Below are 19,750 nucleotides of genomic sequence, written 5' to 3' on the forward strand. Positions count from 1 at the left end.
TTGCAGATAAATCCGTATTTAAGACAGCAATGGCATCAGACACTTCGGACAGTGCAAAGTGTCTGTAAAGTTGTAGATCATCCGCATACAGATGGTAGGGAGAATTAATGATCCGAGAAATATTGTTTATAAAAATTGAAAAGAGTAAAGGAGACAGCACGCCACCTTGAGGTACACCGGCAGTGAGTGGAGACCAATCCGATGAAGCATCATTGGCTCTGACACACTGCTGACGACCGAAAAGATAGGAAGAAAACCATTCAATAGCAGGAGAGGATACGTTTACTACACGGAGCATGGCAAGCAAAATGTCAAAATCTACTGAGTTAAAAGCGTTAGTAAAGTCAAGAAGAACAATAGCTGTGAGATTAGTGTCATCCATGGCACTTACTTACATTTATATACATAATTATTGATTATAGTGTTGTTAAAATTGTCAAGAGGGTATTCAGAATATTATGGCTTACTATTTAATATGTTAAAATAAATGTATTAATCCTAAAATCGTTTTTTAATAAATAGCGAATGCAACATAAACATTCCATTGAAAACGCAATCAAATTGTTTGATAAATAGTACATTAGAAAACGTAAGTGCGAGGGTAGAAGATACAGTACATCGATGCAAACAAAACATAGCAGCGGACACGCAAGCGAGTGCGACCGGCGTGAACATAGCCAATAGTCATAACACAGTCTCCCGTCCATTCCATAGTAGTGGAAAAACCATTTGCTCATATAGCTTCTGGTGGAAAATGGAAAAATGGAAAAAAGTCAGAAGATTGGATAGTTGTACAAAGAAACAAACTTAGAAATAGATTTATGGGGAAAAGAGGACAAACGAGTACAGAACCGGAGGGAAAATTTTGAGCAGCAAATGTAAAGATACCGCTTTTTATTGTATTTATTTATTTAACTCTTTATTGCACCATAAATAAAAATATACAATGACAAGTAAATAATTCAAGTGAAATACAATAACATAAATACAGATTGAAATATACATATAAAGGTACAAAAGGCGGTCTTATTGCTAGGGCGATCTCTTACAGACAAGCTTTGTTTAAAGGAGAACAGATAGAAGTGGGTAGGTGGCGCAAGAGGGAATTTTATAACTAGTGTTGATAAAAATAGTTCCATAGAGGACAAATCTTTATATATTTTGCAAAAAACTAATGTGTCCGTAACGCTAGAAGAAATTTGCATGAAATTTCAGAAGGAATATGATGCGTTTAAAATATTATATTTGTAACGCAAAGTAAATTTTATTGGTAATTCATTTGCATATCGTGCTGTACAGCTGTGGAATAAACTTCCCGTGAGTATTCAGAATAGCCCGTCCAGCAGTTCCTTCAAAAAAAGATTAAAATCCTTCAAAATACAGTAAATATTAATGAGAAGTGATACAAAAGGCGGCCTTATCGCTAAGCAATCCCTTCCAGACAACCTTTGGGTAGAGGACATTGAGAAAAAGACAAAGAATTCACGCACTGCTTAGGCGAGATCTGTGCAATTGTAATGACTCGCAGACTGTATTTGTTCTTGGTGATTACAATGCGCACTTAGATGGACAATTCGGTAAGGAGCTTTACATTTTTGTACAGAACAACAGCTGTTTTTTTTTTCTTATACAACTTAGAATGGCAAACAAGCTGACGGCCCACCTGATGGAAAGTGGTAACCGTCGCCTAATAAACATGAGCAGTACCGTGGACATAACGAATGGGATAGAGGTGCCCAACCAAACAGCTTTTGTACAAAGTCTCCCTCTGGTAAAAGGTACCTACGTGAATAGTTACTTACATCAAATAATCTTTCAAAACTGCACTTTCGTATTGTATTGTACTTCAATGAATTATTTACAGAACGGTGTTATAACTGCTCGCTGGTTTAAATTATGAGCAAATTGCCGTGGGAACGTTTACAAGTGGCCGTCTTGAAGCGACCTCATCGGCAACTTAGACGTTTATTTATTTAGGCAATATAATTAAATTGAAAAACAAGATTGTAAGGGTGTCCCCGTACGAAAAACAGGGCCTCTAGAAAAATGACAAACGAATTCGTCGATGGAATCCCAATCGATAGCGAGTGGGGGGAAAGGGTATGTTAGCAATGGAGTTTGACAGCCCCATTGCTAGCAATATGCCCTGTCAGGTCGACGTGGTTCCCTCTGGAAACCACCGTGAACAATTCTTGTTGAATTCGTCACGATGGGCTAACTGACCTGCTTCATCCTCACCTATTCCTACTTCACTGGTGCCCCGCCGGTGTATACCGATAGCGCGGGTGGGGTCACTATTTCATTATCACCCATAAAAAAAAATCGACAGCGAGTTCGTGAGATAGAATGAGATAGCAACGCCGGATGACTCATTCCAACTCATGGACTCGCTAGCGATGTCGATTCCATTGACGAATTTGCTCGTTACTTTTTTTTTACAACACACGGGGCAAACGAGCATGCGGCTCACCTGATGGTAAGTGACTACCGCCGCCCATGATCACCCACAACACTAGCGGCATTGCAGGTGTGCTGCCGGCCTTTTAAAAAAGAATATGCTCTTTTCTTGAAGGTTATGTTGTCGTATCGGTTCGGAAATACTTGTTTAGAGGGCCAGGTCAACTTAAGACCTATGTCCACCAGTGGACAGTTATTCGCTGATATGACGAATCATTGCTAGATTGTACAAATAGAGTATCTTCTAAGGAGGGAAGGGATTGTTAGTGATGGAAACTATGGACCCTATTGCTAGCAATATACCCAAGCAGGTCGACCTCCCCGTGGTCTCCCCTGGAAACCATCGTGACGAATTCCAAGTGTATTCATCACGATGGGCTAACTGATGATGTGCCCCGCCAGCGTATACCGTTAGCACGAGCGGGGTTACCAATTATCATCCATTAAAAAAAAATAGAGTACCTCCATACAAATGCTTTCCCAAAAACAGGCCAACTTTAAATGCGTATATTTAATCCGTCTAGCAATTCCTTCAATAAAAGTTTAAAATCATTTTATCTTTCCAATTTCGCTTTAATACTTTATTACTACTATTCTTGATTAGAAGACTTTCATCATTGTGTACATACATACATATATATATATATATATATATATATATATATATATATATATATATATATATATATATATATATATATATACATATATATATATACAGTCAGACTTCAGCTTGTTTGCCATTCTAAGTTGTATAAAAACAAGTAACAAACTCGTCATTGTCTCTACAAAACCAGATATAAGCTGAGAAATAATACACATACATAACAATAGCAGGTGTAGGTAATAATAAAACAGCATATAATTTAATATATAATAACTATTTATGCAAGTATATAAATGTTACATCAAGAAAAAAAAATAATTCATTTATCTAACTCACAAAATTAAGGAAAATAATATAATTAATATACCTTAAAAACAACATACAACCTCATTCTACTCGTATTTTCTTTTTTAATTTTACCATTGGGAACACGCACACACGGCTAATTTTTTTTTTAATTTATTGTATAAAAAGGTTCGTTATTTGCAAATAATGAAATAGAAAAAAAAAATTGTTTATGCCCGCTCGGTTTTGTAAGTCGTCGTAACCCTGGCGTTTACATTATTCTTGGTTTTTTATTAAATATTTTTTTAATTATTTTTAAAAACCTTTGTTCTATATTTCTATTTTAATCAAATTACTGTTATTGTAATGGGCAGTCGAAAAAAAAAGAAAACAAACATACAAATAAACACAGGCTCTGTTGAATAAATCCGACAGGGTAAATTTTTTTACCGGATTGCATTTAATAAGAAGTATATTTATTTTGATGCTTTTTACTTACAGAGTAACTTTTTAACCGCCTCAGTTAAACTTTTCCGCCTTAATAAATATAAAGTTCGTAATCAATAAATCGATTCAAAGTGCAAACAGTAAAGGCGGGAAAAGTTAAACTTGGCGGTGGCATATTGGACAACACTAGCTCATTACAAATAAAAAAAAAAAGTAGTTTTTTTTATGACTCATCTAATACAGAATTACAGAACAAAAAAAGAAATATTGTTAAATGTAAATATTTAAAAAATAAAAAGAACGTTTGACAGCTAACATGTTAGCGCGCCAATTTCAGTCTATTTTTTTAATATTACACCCACTCACAGACGTTACAGATAAACTCCTTTATAGAGTTAACCATAGACTAAACAAAAAAAAACTGCGCGCCAAAATTGAATCTGACAACATGACGTAGAAATAATGTATTATTAACGTAAGAAATGAATACATTGATTGTACTATAATCGCAGATAGACACAGTATTGATCTGCCGCACTATTCATTATCTGTACTTCTTTCCCAGTAATATAACTACAAACTTTTTTACTAGATAAAAAAAAGCAGCCATGTATGTGGTTCCTGAACTTAAAAACCGAATTCCTTTTATATTTAAAAAAAAAAAAGTTATTTCTCAAATTTGCATTGTTGTGTAATATTTTTTTTTCTGTTTACGCTATGTTTCCCTTACAACTAGTCATTTTTCAACGCTGCGTTTTAAATTTACAATGTTTGGGTCCGTTTAGTGTATATTTCGCTAAAAATTGATATATTTTTTTATTATTATTACTATTATCAAGATTTCTGACGCAAAAATTCTATCAAAAAAACTAAATTACTCAGTTACACCATGCAAATTGATATTATTTACAATTTTTTTTTTAAATCCGATTTTTTTTACTTTATAAGAAAAAAGTCAAGTCCGAATGTCCTCAGTCGAGATTCAAAACCGGTACCGATCCTTGAGGTATCGTTTTGGTATCACTAAAGGAACCCAAATTTGCGCAGAACTATGGACAGAGCGTTTGCTCCACAACTTAAAAACTACCTATCCAAATCTCTCTATGAAATAATCTAATTTATACAGATTTTCCATACACCCAAAAGAAAAATAATCCTATGCTACAGAAAGATACCAGAGTTTTAAAAAAATCTATCAACACATCACTACCTTGTGGTATAAAATTTCCATAAAAAATTTTCCACTCAGAAGTCCAAACTCCGGCGGATCAAGTGCGCTGCCGTTAAAAAAAAAACCGGTATATTTTCACCGGTATCACTGCGCCACCGAGCCGCCGCAGGGACCCGCTAAATACATCTAATAAAACTTGTTACTGTTGAAGAAATGTCAATTTATATTTAATTTTAAAATGAATAAATGCGCGTTCCGTTCCACGAGGAATTCCCCCGATACGATATCTCTTTATTCTCATTAAATGGCAAAATTCAGTCGCGTAACGGAACGTTAGATTTGCGATACCACCCAGTCGGCTGTTATTAAAATATCTATTTTGGCTCAGTTTCTTTTTTTTTTAAACAAGTACCGAGAATAAAATATAATTACATTAATCATTATTTATACAAGATAATTCAACTAACATCATTGCGAATTAATACTAATTAAATAAAATAATTAATACAAATTATTTATTGAAATAATAAACAGCTTTATTACGGTTTGTGTATGATTAAAAAAATAAAAATAAAAAAAAAATTCAAGACGCAAGTTGGCGCCAATCATGACACAATACAATAAGTATTAACGTTCCAATTTTGAATTCAACACAGTAAAAAGACATTTAATGTAAAATATTGGAAGATATTTGAATAATGCGTCATCTAACAGTCGCTTGACCGAACAGACGTTTGACGGCACTCCATCTAGTGACAAGGTCATGTTCAGCCCTCATTTACGCGAGAGTAATTTTGCCGCAAGGATCACGCATTCAGAGACATGGAGAGTTGAAAATCAACAGCGGTGCCACCTACTTACCCAATTTTAAAACCAGTTAAAGATAGGAAGAAAACTTCTACGGAGCTTGCTGCTGCCTTATCCGAAGAGGCTGGAAAGTCGATAATCGCTCGAACAGCAAGAAGACTCGGAGAAGCGGGACTAAAGGGTTGTAAAGCCAGAAAGACGCCATAGCCTTCAGAAGGTAACAAAAGAAGTCTGCTAGAATGGGCTTTACGACACCAACACTACGGAGAAAGAGTGTATGTGGTCCGAGGAATCCAAATTCGAGGTCAGTTTATTTTATAGTTATCATTTTTTTTTCTATACAACTTAGAATGGCAAACAAGCTGACGGCCCACCTGATGGAAAGTGGTAACCGTCGCCTATAGACATGAGCAGTACCGTGGACATAACAGAGTATACTGTTTCGCCCATGATACCCCCCATACGTTGCCATTCCTGAGAACTCAGGTGTTATTCCTCTGTACCCAGTAAATTCGCCATATCCCACCCTTCAAATCGAAACACAGCCATGCGAACACAACTGCTTCACGGTTGAAACACGAATGGGACAGAGGTACCCAAGCAATCGACGAATATTACGATCTTCTAAGTTATAGCAATTTAGAACATATTTATTTATTTATAGCAAGGCAACAGATTACAAATTAATACATTTATAAAATAAATATTACATAAAACATCATCAAATTTGCACTCCGACAACTGCACTGCATTACATTCGATATTAGAAACATTAAAAGAATGACGGCTGTAGATTTAAAGTAACAAATTGGCAGCCTTAATGTAACATTGCAAGGATCGCTGGAAAATATGTATATATTTGTCTCACTTAATACTTGTAGGTATTTGGAGCACCAGATCACGAAGGTCACCTTCGTGAGGCGACGTATGAACGTAGGGTACCACCCAGATTGCATTGTACCGACTGTTAAGCACGCCGGAGGCAGTGTAATATGTTTTTATAAGACATATTGAATAAATTATTAGGTGCCCAATGTTTTTAACTACAGCCGTATATTATGTAGATATATTACTGCTTGTTTCCATAAAAAATTTGCTACGAAACAATGAGAAACGACAGCTTCTATCGTCACAAAATTATTGGTAAGCCGTATGTATCGATTGCAAAAATAATCACGGAAATCGGTTAAAAAATTGTGACATAGTCAATCACGTGACACAAAAACATTCGGACGAATTGTGACTTTTGTCTTTGAAAACTTTGCCCAACGACACGCGATAGTTACTATTCAACGTTTATATCTCTCTCTGCTCTGTGGTCCCGGCATAGAATGGACCAGCCATTCCTTTCTCGTGGGTGTCGTAAGAGGCGACTAGAAGAGGGCGAGGAATGGACAGCAGCGTCCGTCTAAAAACACCTCCAAAAACCTAACTGCGGTTACCAACCCAAGCTAAGCTATTAGGGGAGAAAGGGATTGTTAGTAATGGAGACTGAGAATCCGATTGCTAGCAATATACCCAACCAAGTCCACCTCCTCGCGGTCCCCCCCGGAAACTATCATTGTTAATTCCTGATGAATTCATCATGATGTGCTAACTGGCCTGTTTTCATTCTCATCTATCACCCTTCACTGGTGCTCCGCAAGCGGATCCCGTTAGCGCAGGCGGGGTTACCATACCATTTTCACCCATCAAAAAAAAAACCCCCAAGCTAAGCGTGGCAATTACTGGCAAAACCCTCGTTTATGGGGGAGGCCTAGTCCTGTCCAGCAGTGGACAGTTCACGGCTGGCATAATTATGACCCCTCTCTGATTACGCCATCCTCGCGGTAAAATAACTCCCGTACTGTAAACAACGTTTCATCGCATCTGTTTTTTTGTGTAAGAAGGCGCCAAACAAGCGTACGGTACACCTGATGGGAAGTGACCACCGCAGCCCATGGACACTGACGACACCATGGGAATAGTAAATATGTGGTCCGGTCTCTCTCGTTTCGCCTTTTCTTTACTGGATCTACCTTTATTTACAACTGTGTTATATTTTATAGCTTAACTTATAAAACCATATCCTTTCTTATCGATATAACGTCTCCGAAGCTTCTTAATTTACCGTGACACGTCACGATACGGTACGATTTTCACGATCAACGATATTGCCGAGGAAAATTATTATTACTCCATACATTTGTATAAATTATGATCGCCTAATTTCATTATCGTAACGGTAAAAACGTACGATGTCGTGACGTGACACGGTAAATTAACGTACACACATATTACTAAAAGTTTTATTTTCAAATTTTCAGATACCAAATGCAGTATCTTACTGTACGTCTGTATGTATGGTCAAATTGTTTCTACACAACAAAAAAATAAAGTCATACATGTAAAAATTTATACAAAATGTATAAAAATCAAAATTCCAAATGTTTTAATGCATTACAAATAATTAATAAATTAATCATTATATCTAATACATTTAAAATACATATAAAAAGTCCCATTTCATTTAAAATCCACGAAATACCATTAGACCGAAATTAGAAGAAAAAAAAAAAAAAAAAAAAGAGATTAATTTACCGAAATAACAATTAACGTACCAAAAAAACATTTAGTTAATTCCCTATTTAAAATCTTAACCGAACTAAACATTCTAATTCGAATGTAAAAGAAAAAAAAAAATTTAATTTAATTAAATCTATTTTTCACATACATTTGTCGAGTTTTATTTTGTATTATATTAATCATTTGTAACAATAATACAAAATAAAACACGGCAAATGTAGCAAAATACAAATACACCTCTCGGTACCTGTTAAAAAATCTCTTAACTACGTGACAGCGTTTAAACACATTACCTTTTTTTTTTAAAAAAAAATTGTCAAATAACGTAACGTAGTAACGTCTCTGTAATACGTAACAAAGGGCATTTTTCGACTAATAAAATAATATTGAAACAAATATTTAACCATTCGAATACATATTACACATTTTTAAACGGCATATTTCATTTCTTTATAAAAAAAAAACAAAAAAAAAAAGTTAATAAACAAACATAAGACAGTGCAAGGCTACAACAAACCCCTTATCAGATAAAAGGTTTTTTTTTATACAACTTAGTATGGCAAACAAGCTGACGGCCCACCTGATGGAAAGTGGTAACCGTCGCCTATAGACACGAGCAGTACTGTGGACATAACAGAGTATACTGTTTCGCCCATGATACCCCTTACGCGTTGCCATTCTTGAGGACTCAGGTGTTATTCCTCTGTACCCAGTAAATTATATATATAGCCATATCCCACCCTTCAAACTGAAACACAGCCATGCAAACACAACTGCTTCGCGGTTGAAACACGAACGGGACAGAGGTACCCAAGCAATCGACTTTTGTAAAATATAAAATAACAGTTTTTAGTAACAAAACCGATTTGCTTATTTATCAATACTACGATAATATTTAAAAAAAAAAAAAAAGCGTAACGCCCTTATTCATAAAAGCTGAAGCCTAATTACAAATCTATAACAAATGTCAAGTTTTGCCACTTTCAAATTTGGAATTCAGAATTAGGGAAGAAAGAGACAAAACAGTTTAATAACAAAAATAGGTTAATTAGCGAATTGTCGTTTTTTATAAATAAGGGGATAAGAGTTTTTCTTTTTTTTTTTATCTGAATACAATAAACACTTTGTAACTGCAAATCGGATTTGAAAAATCTGTTTGTATCTGCATTTTGTTGCAATATCACGACACGACCGCGGGCGAAGCCGCGTGTCTCAACTTGTTTCTAATATAAAAAGTTACATTCGACAAAAGTGTAAGTGTTTAAACGCTACAAGAATGCATCAAATAATGCAATAATGCGAAACACGCAATGCATGTGCATAAGCTCACCGACACACCGCGATAACGTACCGAACGAGTCCTTAAATACAAAAAAAAAAATACAACTAGGAACATTAGAGCTTAAAACAAAATATATACTAAATAATTTAATTTAAAAAAAAATGTGGAAGATTTTTTTCTTTTATTTATTAGTGAAAAATAAAAAAGGAAAATAAATTATTCCTAGCGGTTCAACCCGCGCCTGCGGAGTGGCCGCAGCGCGTGCGCACTTTCTTAATACATAAAAATATTTTTATTTTTCTATGTGGCATGTGTTTTTATACTATTTAGTTCAATATAATCCCATTGTGGGACAAAAATTATACATTCATAATATTGTAAAGAGGAAATATTTGTATTTTTGTATGTATGTATGTTTGTAATGAATAAACTCGAAAACTACTTTGCCGATTTCAAAAATTCTCTCACCACTATAAAGCTACATTCACCCTGAGTGACATAGGCTACATTTATTGCTAGAAAAGATTAGGGATCCTAACTAAAACTTTCGTAACGTAACTCGAGGTGTAAAAAAATGCTATGAAATATCTTTGGTCGCGTGCGCTGCGGAAACTATTGGTGATAGAACAAAAGTATGTTCTACAATATTGAAGGAAATATCAATAACTACAAAAAACTTAGCGACACTATATGTCCAACTATTATCGTTATGTCACAATAATCACTTTTTAAAATGTTGTAAAAATGTCCACCCGTGCAACGCCAGGTTAGAATTATTAATAAGCTAACATTACCGAATGGTTGTATTATTTGAAAGCAAAATATTTTCTTATTTATATGTCTTAGTGTAAAAAAGGCATTAATAAAATAAAAAAAAAAAGAAATTCGTTTTGAAATACGAAACGATAAATTTAGACTGGTCGTAGACACATATAGCTATTAAAAAAAAGCAATGATAAGCAAATGTAATAATATATATATATATATATATATATATATATATATATATATATATATACTAGCTGACTCGGTAAACGTTGTTTTACCATATACATTATTTCTAGAACTATACATGAAAATATATCGTACTACAATTATTATATTCGATCGTCATCTTGCAACCCTATTGCGGAATGTAAAAATCGCGATTAAACAACAGGGGTTGATCGTAAAAGCGTGAAAATTAGAAATTGTATGTATTTTTCAACGCTAAATCATAATAAAAGAAAAATAAAATTGTCGGAAAAATAAAAAATTAAGGGAGAGTCACCCTTATCATTGAGGGGTATGAAAAATAGATGTTGGCCGATTCTAAGACCTACCCGATATGCACACAAAATTTCATAAAAATCGGTAAAGCCGTTTCGGAGGAGTTTGGTAACAAACACCGCGACACGAGAACTTTATATATTAGATATATATATATATATATATATTCATTAAAAAAAAATATTGTTTCCATCAAATTGTTAACAACGCCCTCTGTACAACAAAATTCATATATAAAACGTCGTATAAAAACACATGCCAGATCCAAAAAAAGATTTCTAACGAAGTTGGTACTTTAAAAATACAATTAAATACTTGCTATATGTATAGGCGATACATACATATTCGATTTAAAAAAAAAAAAAATTAAATACCACTAAACGTGATATTACGTGGATCGCGACTTAATCCACTTATTTTGCTACCGAGTGTTTGAATGGAGCGTTTGGGTACTACCACTAGACTGTGTCATTTAAAAAAAATTATCAATTCATTTAAATATATGTCCGTTATTACTAAAATAGAAAAAAAAATACAATGATTTCATTTAAAAATGCACATAAAAAAACACAGATTAAAAACATGTACACTCATTGTAAATAAATAGGGAACGTTTTTACATAGCGCATTAGTACCGAAACGCTCCTACAGATAAACTATTTTACCTGTAAAAATAAATAAATAAAGTATGAAAATGTCAGCTTTCTATTACAATGGTACTTCAGATCGTTGTGAGGCGCCAACCCACCAGAGAAATATTTTTTGAGATCATATAAAATACTTTCTTTTTTTTTTTTTACTTTTGTTTATTTTTCTGAAATCGAATGTGATACCGAAAATTTCGTGTCACTGACACTGTCGTGTCACACACACCACCTTGGCGGGCTGGCTCCGCCGATATTATGTTCACTGCATGAAGTAGTCCGGCTGCTCTGGATCCTTCTCGAACCGCTTGGCCTCTTCTTGCATGCTTTCTTTAATTTTCAAAATCGCCGCCGACTCCGTCTGGTCATTTTGGTCGCCACCTGGTCCTCCGAAACCTTTAAAATATTTTATAAACTTAATTTTGGTTTAATAAGCCCAAATTAACCGGTATTACTTTATTACACTAATATTTATATTTATAATGCATTTATCAAATATTCACCAGAGGGAGACTTTGTACAAAAGTCGTTTGCTTGGCCATCTCTTTCCCATTCGTGTTTCTACCGTGAAGCAGTTGTGTTTGCATGGCTGTGTTTCGGTTTGAAGGGTGGGATATGGCGTGATATTACTGGGTACGGAGCAATAACACCTGAGTCCTCAGGAATGGCAACGCATGGGGGTATCATGGGCGAAACAGTATACTCTGTTATGTCCATGGTACTGCTCATGTCTATAGGCGACGGTTACCACTTTCCATCAGGTGGGCCGTCAGCTTGTTTGCCATTCTAAGTTGTATAAAAACAAAAATATCAAATCTGGCAGGTGCATTACCAACAGAATATTGAAAATAACTGCAGAGAAACCAATCTCCAGAGGTAAACCTACTCTCGAGGTACTGGGAACGCTATGCATTGTTTCTGGCCCAAATACAGCTCGAGTTAGACAGAGATACGTGAACTAAACATTGTTACCAAGTTCTCTAACTCTTGTATTGTCACGATATGAATTGTGATATTATTTCGTATCTGTAAATGTATTATTATTTATACTTCAAAAATTAAATTTACGTTTATAGGTAGAATACTACCAAAGGCAACAGACGTCTCGACTAAATTCCATTTTTTTTTTCCTATTTTTTTTAAACAACTCTACTACAAATGGCAGACAAGTTGACGGCCCACCTGATGGATACCTATCGCCTATAAATACAGTACTGTAGACGAAGGTGCTATCCCATACCCTGGAGTTTCACTGTCATATCCCAAATTGCTGTCCGTGACACAACCACGCGAACACAGCTGTTTGGTGACAGAAACACTAATGAGGTTGGGGGAAAGGGATTGTTAGTAATGGAGACTGAGAATCCTATTGCTAGCAATATACCCAACCAGGTCGACCTCCTCGCGGTTCCGCCTGGAAACTATCATGGTTAATTCCTGATGAATTCATCATGATGTGCTAACTGGCCTGTTTTCATTCTCATCTATCACCCTTCACTGGTGCTCCGCCAGCGTATCCTGTTAGCGCAGGCGGGGTTACCATACCATTTTCACCCATCAAAAAAAAAAAAAAAAACACGAATGAGGTACTTATTATTTTTATTGAAAGACATGCTTTTTTCAAGCAGAAAACTGCTTGAAAAAAGCATGTCTTTCACTACTGCGACCTGCAACAGAGGTACTCAAGGAAAAAAAGAGGTACAAAGGAACAACATTTGCACCGAGTCTCCATTAACATTTTAGTTGGTCGATTAATTGTAATAATTAAAAAAATCCAAGTGAGACCAGTCTTTCTCGAATGATAGCTGTTTTTTACTTTTTTTTTTTATATAGATAACAAAGGGAAACCTACTCGAGGAACTTTTATAAATTCAGAAAGAGTTAAGCGGACATGTTTAAATGAGGGTCACCTAATTCGCGTTAATATATTCATATGGGATAAAATTAATTTAATAAATCCCTCGTGTATAATTTTAGAGGCATATAACACTGTCATATATATATGATTACTAGATAGAACCAGCTGTTCTATGGGGGAAAAGGGGTAGTTAGTAATGGAGTATGAAAGGCCGATTGCTAGCAATATGGGGTATATATTGCATTTTTTTTTATACAACCTAGAATTGCAAACAAGCTGACGGCCCACCTGATGGAAAGTGGTAACCGTCGCCTATAGACATGAGCACTACCATGGACATAACAGAGCATACTGTTTCGCCCATGATACCCCCCATGTATTGCCATTCCTGAGGACTCAAATGTTACTCCTCTGTACCCAGTAAATTCACGCCATATCCCACCCTACAAACCGAAACACAGCCATACACACAACACACACATAAACACAACTGCTTCACGGTAGAAACACGAACGGGACAGAGGTACCCAATCAATCGACTTTTGTACAAAGTCTCCCTCGGGTGAATGCATTGGATTGCAATTGCATCGGGTCAAACTCCTATATTAATTACCCCTGGAAACCGCCGTAGTTAATTCATGTGGGATCCGTCACGTTGGGTCAACTGGTCTGCTTTCATCCTCACCTATCACCCCTAACTGGTGCCCCGCCGGTGTATACCGATAGCGCAGCTGAGGTTCATTCTATTGTCACCCATTAATATCAAATTCTATTCAAATCTGTTCAGCAAGTTTTGACGTTATTTAGAAACATACAAATTTTTTAACAAAACATAGTTTAAGAATTGTGAGATTGCTTTGTTCTTATCCTTTACCCCCTTCCTGTCACTCTGCCCCCTACCGCTTTATGGCTACCTTATATCAATCTGCCATCAACTTTACATATCACTATGTTCTACACTACATTTCAAGAACGTTCATAACGAAGTATAGCTTCGTCATAATTATCTGTCAGTTTACAAAAAACCATTTTTATTTTTTTTTCTGAATATTTATAATCAAAGACCAAACAAAAGCGAGTTATTTTGGTCTAAAAATCAAATTACTGAACCGATTTTGATAAATAGAGGTATATAAAATGACAAAAGGCAGCTAAACGCCATAGAACCGATTTCATTTTCACTCTATACTAAAAATATAGAGGGAGTTCTATTAGTTAGAATTCAAATTATTACTGATATTCTATGTTTTTTTTTAATCTGGTTTCAAATTTAGAACATCGTTTCATATCCATGAGAAAATATTAGATTTTTTAATTTTCCTGAACATTTCACAGATTTGGATTTAGCTGTATTTGATTTTATAGGCCCCATTATATTTCTACGGGATCAATCTGTAAATATCAAATCCTGTCAGATACAAAAAGAATTTTTCAAATCGGTTCAAAACTGACGTAGTTATAAGCAACATATTATTTACAAAGAAAAAAAAAACATTAAAAAATTACAACCGAACTGTAAGAACTTGCTTCTTTTTGTAGTTTTTGAAAATAATGCTCTGCTAGCGATGCGTTTTTCATTCATCAAGTATCAAATAGTTTTACGTTTTAGTTCGGTAGCAGAGCATTATTTTTTTTTTTACATATAATCAATCTAAAAAAAAAATTTATAAATTAGTCTTTGTAAATTGACAGCTAACTGTGACGTCACCACACTCGGGCAAGTGTGCATTACGAACGCTCATAAAACATTTATAAAGTTAAAACATTAATTACTCACTTAAATTATAGTCTCCCATTCCTGAACCCGAGTCCTCCCGCGGTGTGCCCGGTCCACCCCCTCCGACCCCCCCGGGTGATGACTTCATGCCGTCCACACCTCCTAACCCTGAGCGAACAACGCAATTCAACGTATTAACTGCACATCGGCTGAGGATTAACGTATGACAAATATTATAAACTCTTCAGACACACCGCATAATGCTGCGGCCATTTTATTAGGGACGAAGATTTGTGTCTTGGATGTATTCGAGTATATGCCTGAGACGAGCTATCTAACAGCGAATCGCTCGGGTGAAATCGGCATAATTCGCTAATGTGAAGTCAATTCTGAATGCCTATCTATCGTTAAAACAAAAATTTTAATTTGATATTACCACAAAATCATTATTTTTGAACCAGTTTAAACTGGCTTTTTTGAAAAAAAACTAAACCCTTTTACAGATCTATTTTAGCTATTGAACATGTTTTGTCACACTCTTTCAAATTGGGAATGCAGCAGAAAAGAAAGAGACAAAACAGTACAATACCGAAGATAGATTTGAGATTTGTTTTTTTATGAATAGAAGCGTAAAATTTTAATAGAATTGCGTCAGAACTACCATAGACTAAGAGATCTCTTTATAGGATAAGTCCGCCATTGTATTTTAAAAATATGTTAAAACTGTTTTGTGTCCAATTCCAATGTAAATATGTACAATAAAGATTTTACAATACAATACAATACAAACAATATTAACTCTTAACGATTCATGCTATAAATAATGGTTTTGCAAATTTACAAAATTTACAAACGCACACTATGTATTTGATCTATATTTCTTTCTTTTTTTTTTATTATTTTTTTTTCAATAGTATTTCGCAGCTCACTTTTGGCCACAACAGAATATCAGTGTTTTGCTCTTTTTAGGGCAAAGCAAAAAGCTGAGTTGTGGCCATTTTATAGTACTGTGGCACACGCATGAAGAAAAAAAAATTGTTACTAATTTCATGCATTCTGTATTTGTTTTTGATTTTTTTTTTTTTTGTATATGTATCTTTTTTTATCTTTTTTTCACTTTGCATTTGTGTCTTTTGCTGTTTGTGTGCTGTAAGTGATGCAAATAAATTATCCATCTATCTATCAAATTGAAATTGTAAATTTAGAAATTCAAAGAATGTTACATCAGAATAGACATTCCTGGTCATTTAAAATTGACTCCAAAACCTCATATTCATATAAATTCAAAGCTATTTCAACTATTTGATTATTTTCTCACTCTCTTTCAAAATTCGAAATTAATACAAAAGAAATGGACACAAACACTTCAATCGCTTTTTTTATGCCACACATGTGGCAAACAGGCATACAGCCCGTCTGATGGTAAACGGTCACTATAGCCTGCAACACTAGGGGTGTCACGTGCACGTTACTTAGGAAAATAGGTTTATTAAACATTTTACGTTCTCATAAATAAGGGAATAAATAGGTACGTATGCCGTAACACAATCAACTTTGAGTAATAAATAATGTATAGTCAATTCTATAGATTTTAATTAAAATATAAACCGTCTTAATTATTGATTCGACCATGAAACAGTTTACTAATGTCCAACAGCAGCAGTACATATTAAAAACAAATTATTTGATTCCGACTTGTTACTACAGTAGAATCTCGATTATCCGAACATTAATTATCCGAGTATTCGATTATCCGGACTTATTCTTCACGGCACTAATTACCAATTTAGAAATGGTATTATGTATTCATTGGGTAAATAGTTATTATGTAATCCATTATCTTTATACCTCGTAATTTTTATATATCGTTTTCTCTAAATGACATATGTAAAAAACATAATAAAAAAAAATATTAAAATTGATTGTTTGATTTGACTTTGAAATCGATTATCCGGATTTTCGATTATACGGAATACGGGTTTTATTTGATTCGGATAATCGAGATTCTGCTGTAATTTAGAGAGTATACCTGAGATAATTTCAACAAAACCTAATTGCCTTGTCATTAAATTATATTTAAAAATACTATAGTTAAGAATAAACCGAGAGCATTCTATTGCAAATACTCGACACGAATCTTCACCTGATAATATGGTCGTAGCATGAGACTCAATTCTATAGCGACCCTTTGAAGATCCAATTAGATTCATGATAGAGAGGGGCAGAAGTATAGAACTTCTTGCTTTTTCATACCGAAACCAATGCCCAACTTATGCGGTATGTCTATGGCAATAATAGGATATTTTAAGGCAATTACTTAAAGGCACTTTCAGGCGCATGTTATTAAAGTAAATTACATTGCCTGAACACGCCTGATCATGCTCAGGCGAAGCAATTTACAGTATATATCTTAAATGCAATTTATAATATTCGTCGTGTATTATTTTTACTTTGAATACCTAACACACCTAGTTCTATTTGCTTCATTCTCTAACAATTGGAAAATAAAAAAAAAAATACTTATGTGGCCTGAGTTATAATTAAGTAGCCTAGAAATAAGAGGACAGGTGACTAAAAAAAAAAAGAGCAAAATAAACTAACAATGGACTTTGATGTTAAAAGCACGGGCTTCCATTAGAATTCTTTATATGATATTTACTAATTAATTGAAATATATAAATTAAACTAATGAACAGACGGTTAAGATTAAAAAAGATGCCTGTTTATTTATAATAAAAAGAAGTTTTGTAAAAAAAAAAAGGTTAAATATATTTTAGTAAAATTAGTATATTAGTAATTACAATGGGGTCAACTCTAAGGCCCAATTTCTCTGAAATTAAATTTTCAATTTTATATTCTAGCGTAATTTTTGACCAATTGACCAATATAGATTGAATTTCTAATTACAGTAGAGTCTCGGATTATCCGAACATCGATTATCCGGAATTATTCTTCACGGCTCTAATTAGCGATTTAGAAATGGTATTATGTATTAATTGGGTAAATAGTTATTAGGTTAATCCATTATCATTATAGCTTGTAATTTTTTTTTACATCATATTAATTCTAAATGTAAAAAAATATTAAAATTTAACCCTTCTTTGCATGATTTTTTTATTGGTGATATAAATCAAGGTGATATAATTCATGTTCGAAATTATAGGAAAAATGGTTAATAAAATAAATTTAACAGCTGTTTTTTTTTTCTGCAATGGACATTAGAAAGGTATCCAGACACGATCGACTTAAAGTGAACTTGTTCTTTTATATAATTTTTGAGCATTCAATGTTATGATGGAAATTTACACCATTACGCAAAGAAGGTTTAATTATTGGTTAATTTGACTATAAAATCGATTATCCGGATTTTTGATTATACAGAATAACCCCTGGTTTTATTTGATTCGAATAATCGAGATTCAACTGTAATTTAAATGAAAATTATTATAAATTTAATATACGATGGCTCGTAAAATGTCGTGAAACTATTAAATTGAAATATTAGATTAAGAGATATGTTTAGAGGACAGCGCCTGAGAATCGAACCCCAGTGACGAAAAATTAATTAGTTGAGTTTCTAAAGTAAAATTTTAGAATTCTTTTCATTGGTATGGTTTTTTTTTTTTTTTATTTTCTTGTAGTTAATTCCTTGAGTTACTAATAATAAGTACAAATAAAAAAAATAATAAAACTTTTTTTTAATAAATGCATAAAGCATAAAGAAAATAAAAGCGTTTGAGACCTCGGTAGAACAATATTAATTAAATAGTAAATCGATCAAATAATATCAAAATGGCAATAAACTCGAATGCTTTTATTTTTATCTGGCATATAGCTTTCCATAGACCATTCATCAAAATCGATTCTTCCTTTTTTTTTATAGAAATGACGCAAGAACGCGTATAAAAATCTATCACACATAATGTATGTAGTATCTATCCTATCCTGCAATGATTGCTCTATGTTTGAAAATACTTTGTTATCTGTGTCTTTTATATATTTTATACTTTATAATTTTTTTTTTTATACCACTGACGTGGCAAACAAGTATACGACCCATCTGATAGTAAAACTTGACTATAAATGTCTTAATAATTTAATCCATAACTTAACCAACTATTTATTGAACGTAACTTTCAGAAATAACTTTAAACACCTCGAACGTATGCTAATAATATAAAAAAAAAAACCCGAATACCATAAAAATTTGCTCGTTAACGAATTATATTTAACCTGTTTTTGGATCTAGATTAATAACTATGGCATAAGGAAGCTATAGCTAAGCTGTTTACATTACTATCCTATGGCGATGCTATTAATAAGAAAAAAAAAAAAATTAATTGCAAAATAATAACAATTTTTTATCCCAATTTGAAAAATACTAAGCACATAGCATTATACCTCATAATTATACTATAATTTATTTCACATACAATTGTAGGTTTAAAAAAATAATTATTTTTTTAAAGTTAAATAAATTTACTGACCACCCTAATTCATGGTTATTTTTTATAATATATTTAATATTAAATTTAATTTCAAATATTGTACTCTATTCTATTCTAAGTAAATTAATATTTGATCACCAAATACCTTAACTAAGTAAAGGTATAAACAGTAGGTTGTTACAAATTTAAATAT

General features: G+C 33.5%; 1 protein-coding gene across 3 annotated transcripts in view; it reads right to left on the bottom strand.

The window, feature by feature from the left end:
* Positions 1–3,319: 3,319 nt before the first annotated feature.
* LOC113513101 (single-stranded DNA-binding protein 3) overlaps positions 3,320–19,750 on the bottom strand; it is a 30,873-nt gene continuing 14,442 nt past the window's right edge. For all 3 annotated transcript variants that reach the window (XM_052901284.1, XM_052901283.1, XM_052901282.1), the window contains 2 exons: positions 15,170–15,277; positions 3,320–11,930 (listed from right to left, as the gene is read on the bottom strand). In XM_052901284.1, coding sequence (XP_052757244.1) covers positions 11,797–11,930; positions 15,170–15,277 — 242 coding nt within the window. In that variant the 3' untranslated portion in view covers positions 3,320–11,796. The remainder of the gene's footprint in view (positions 11,931–15,169; positions 15,278–19,750) is intronic.

Source organism: Galleria mellonella, unplaced genomic scaffold (genome assembly GCF_026898425.1).
Source record: "Galleria mellonella isolate WM207_F2 unplaced genomic scaffold, CSIRO_AGI_GalMel_v1 utg778, whole genome shotgun sequence".
Classification (NCBI taxonomy): domain Eukaryota; kingdom Metazoa; phylum Arthropoda; class Insecta; order Lepidoptera; family Pyralidae; genus Galleria; species Galleria mellonella.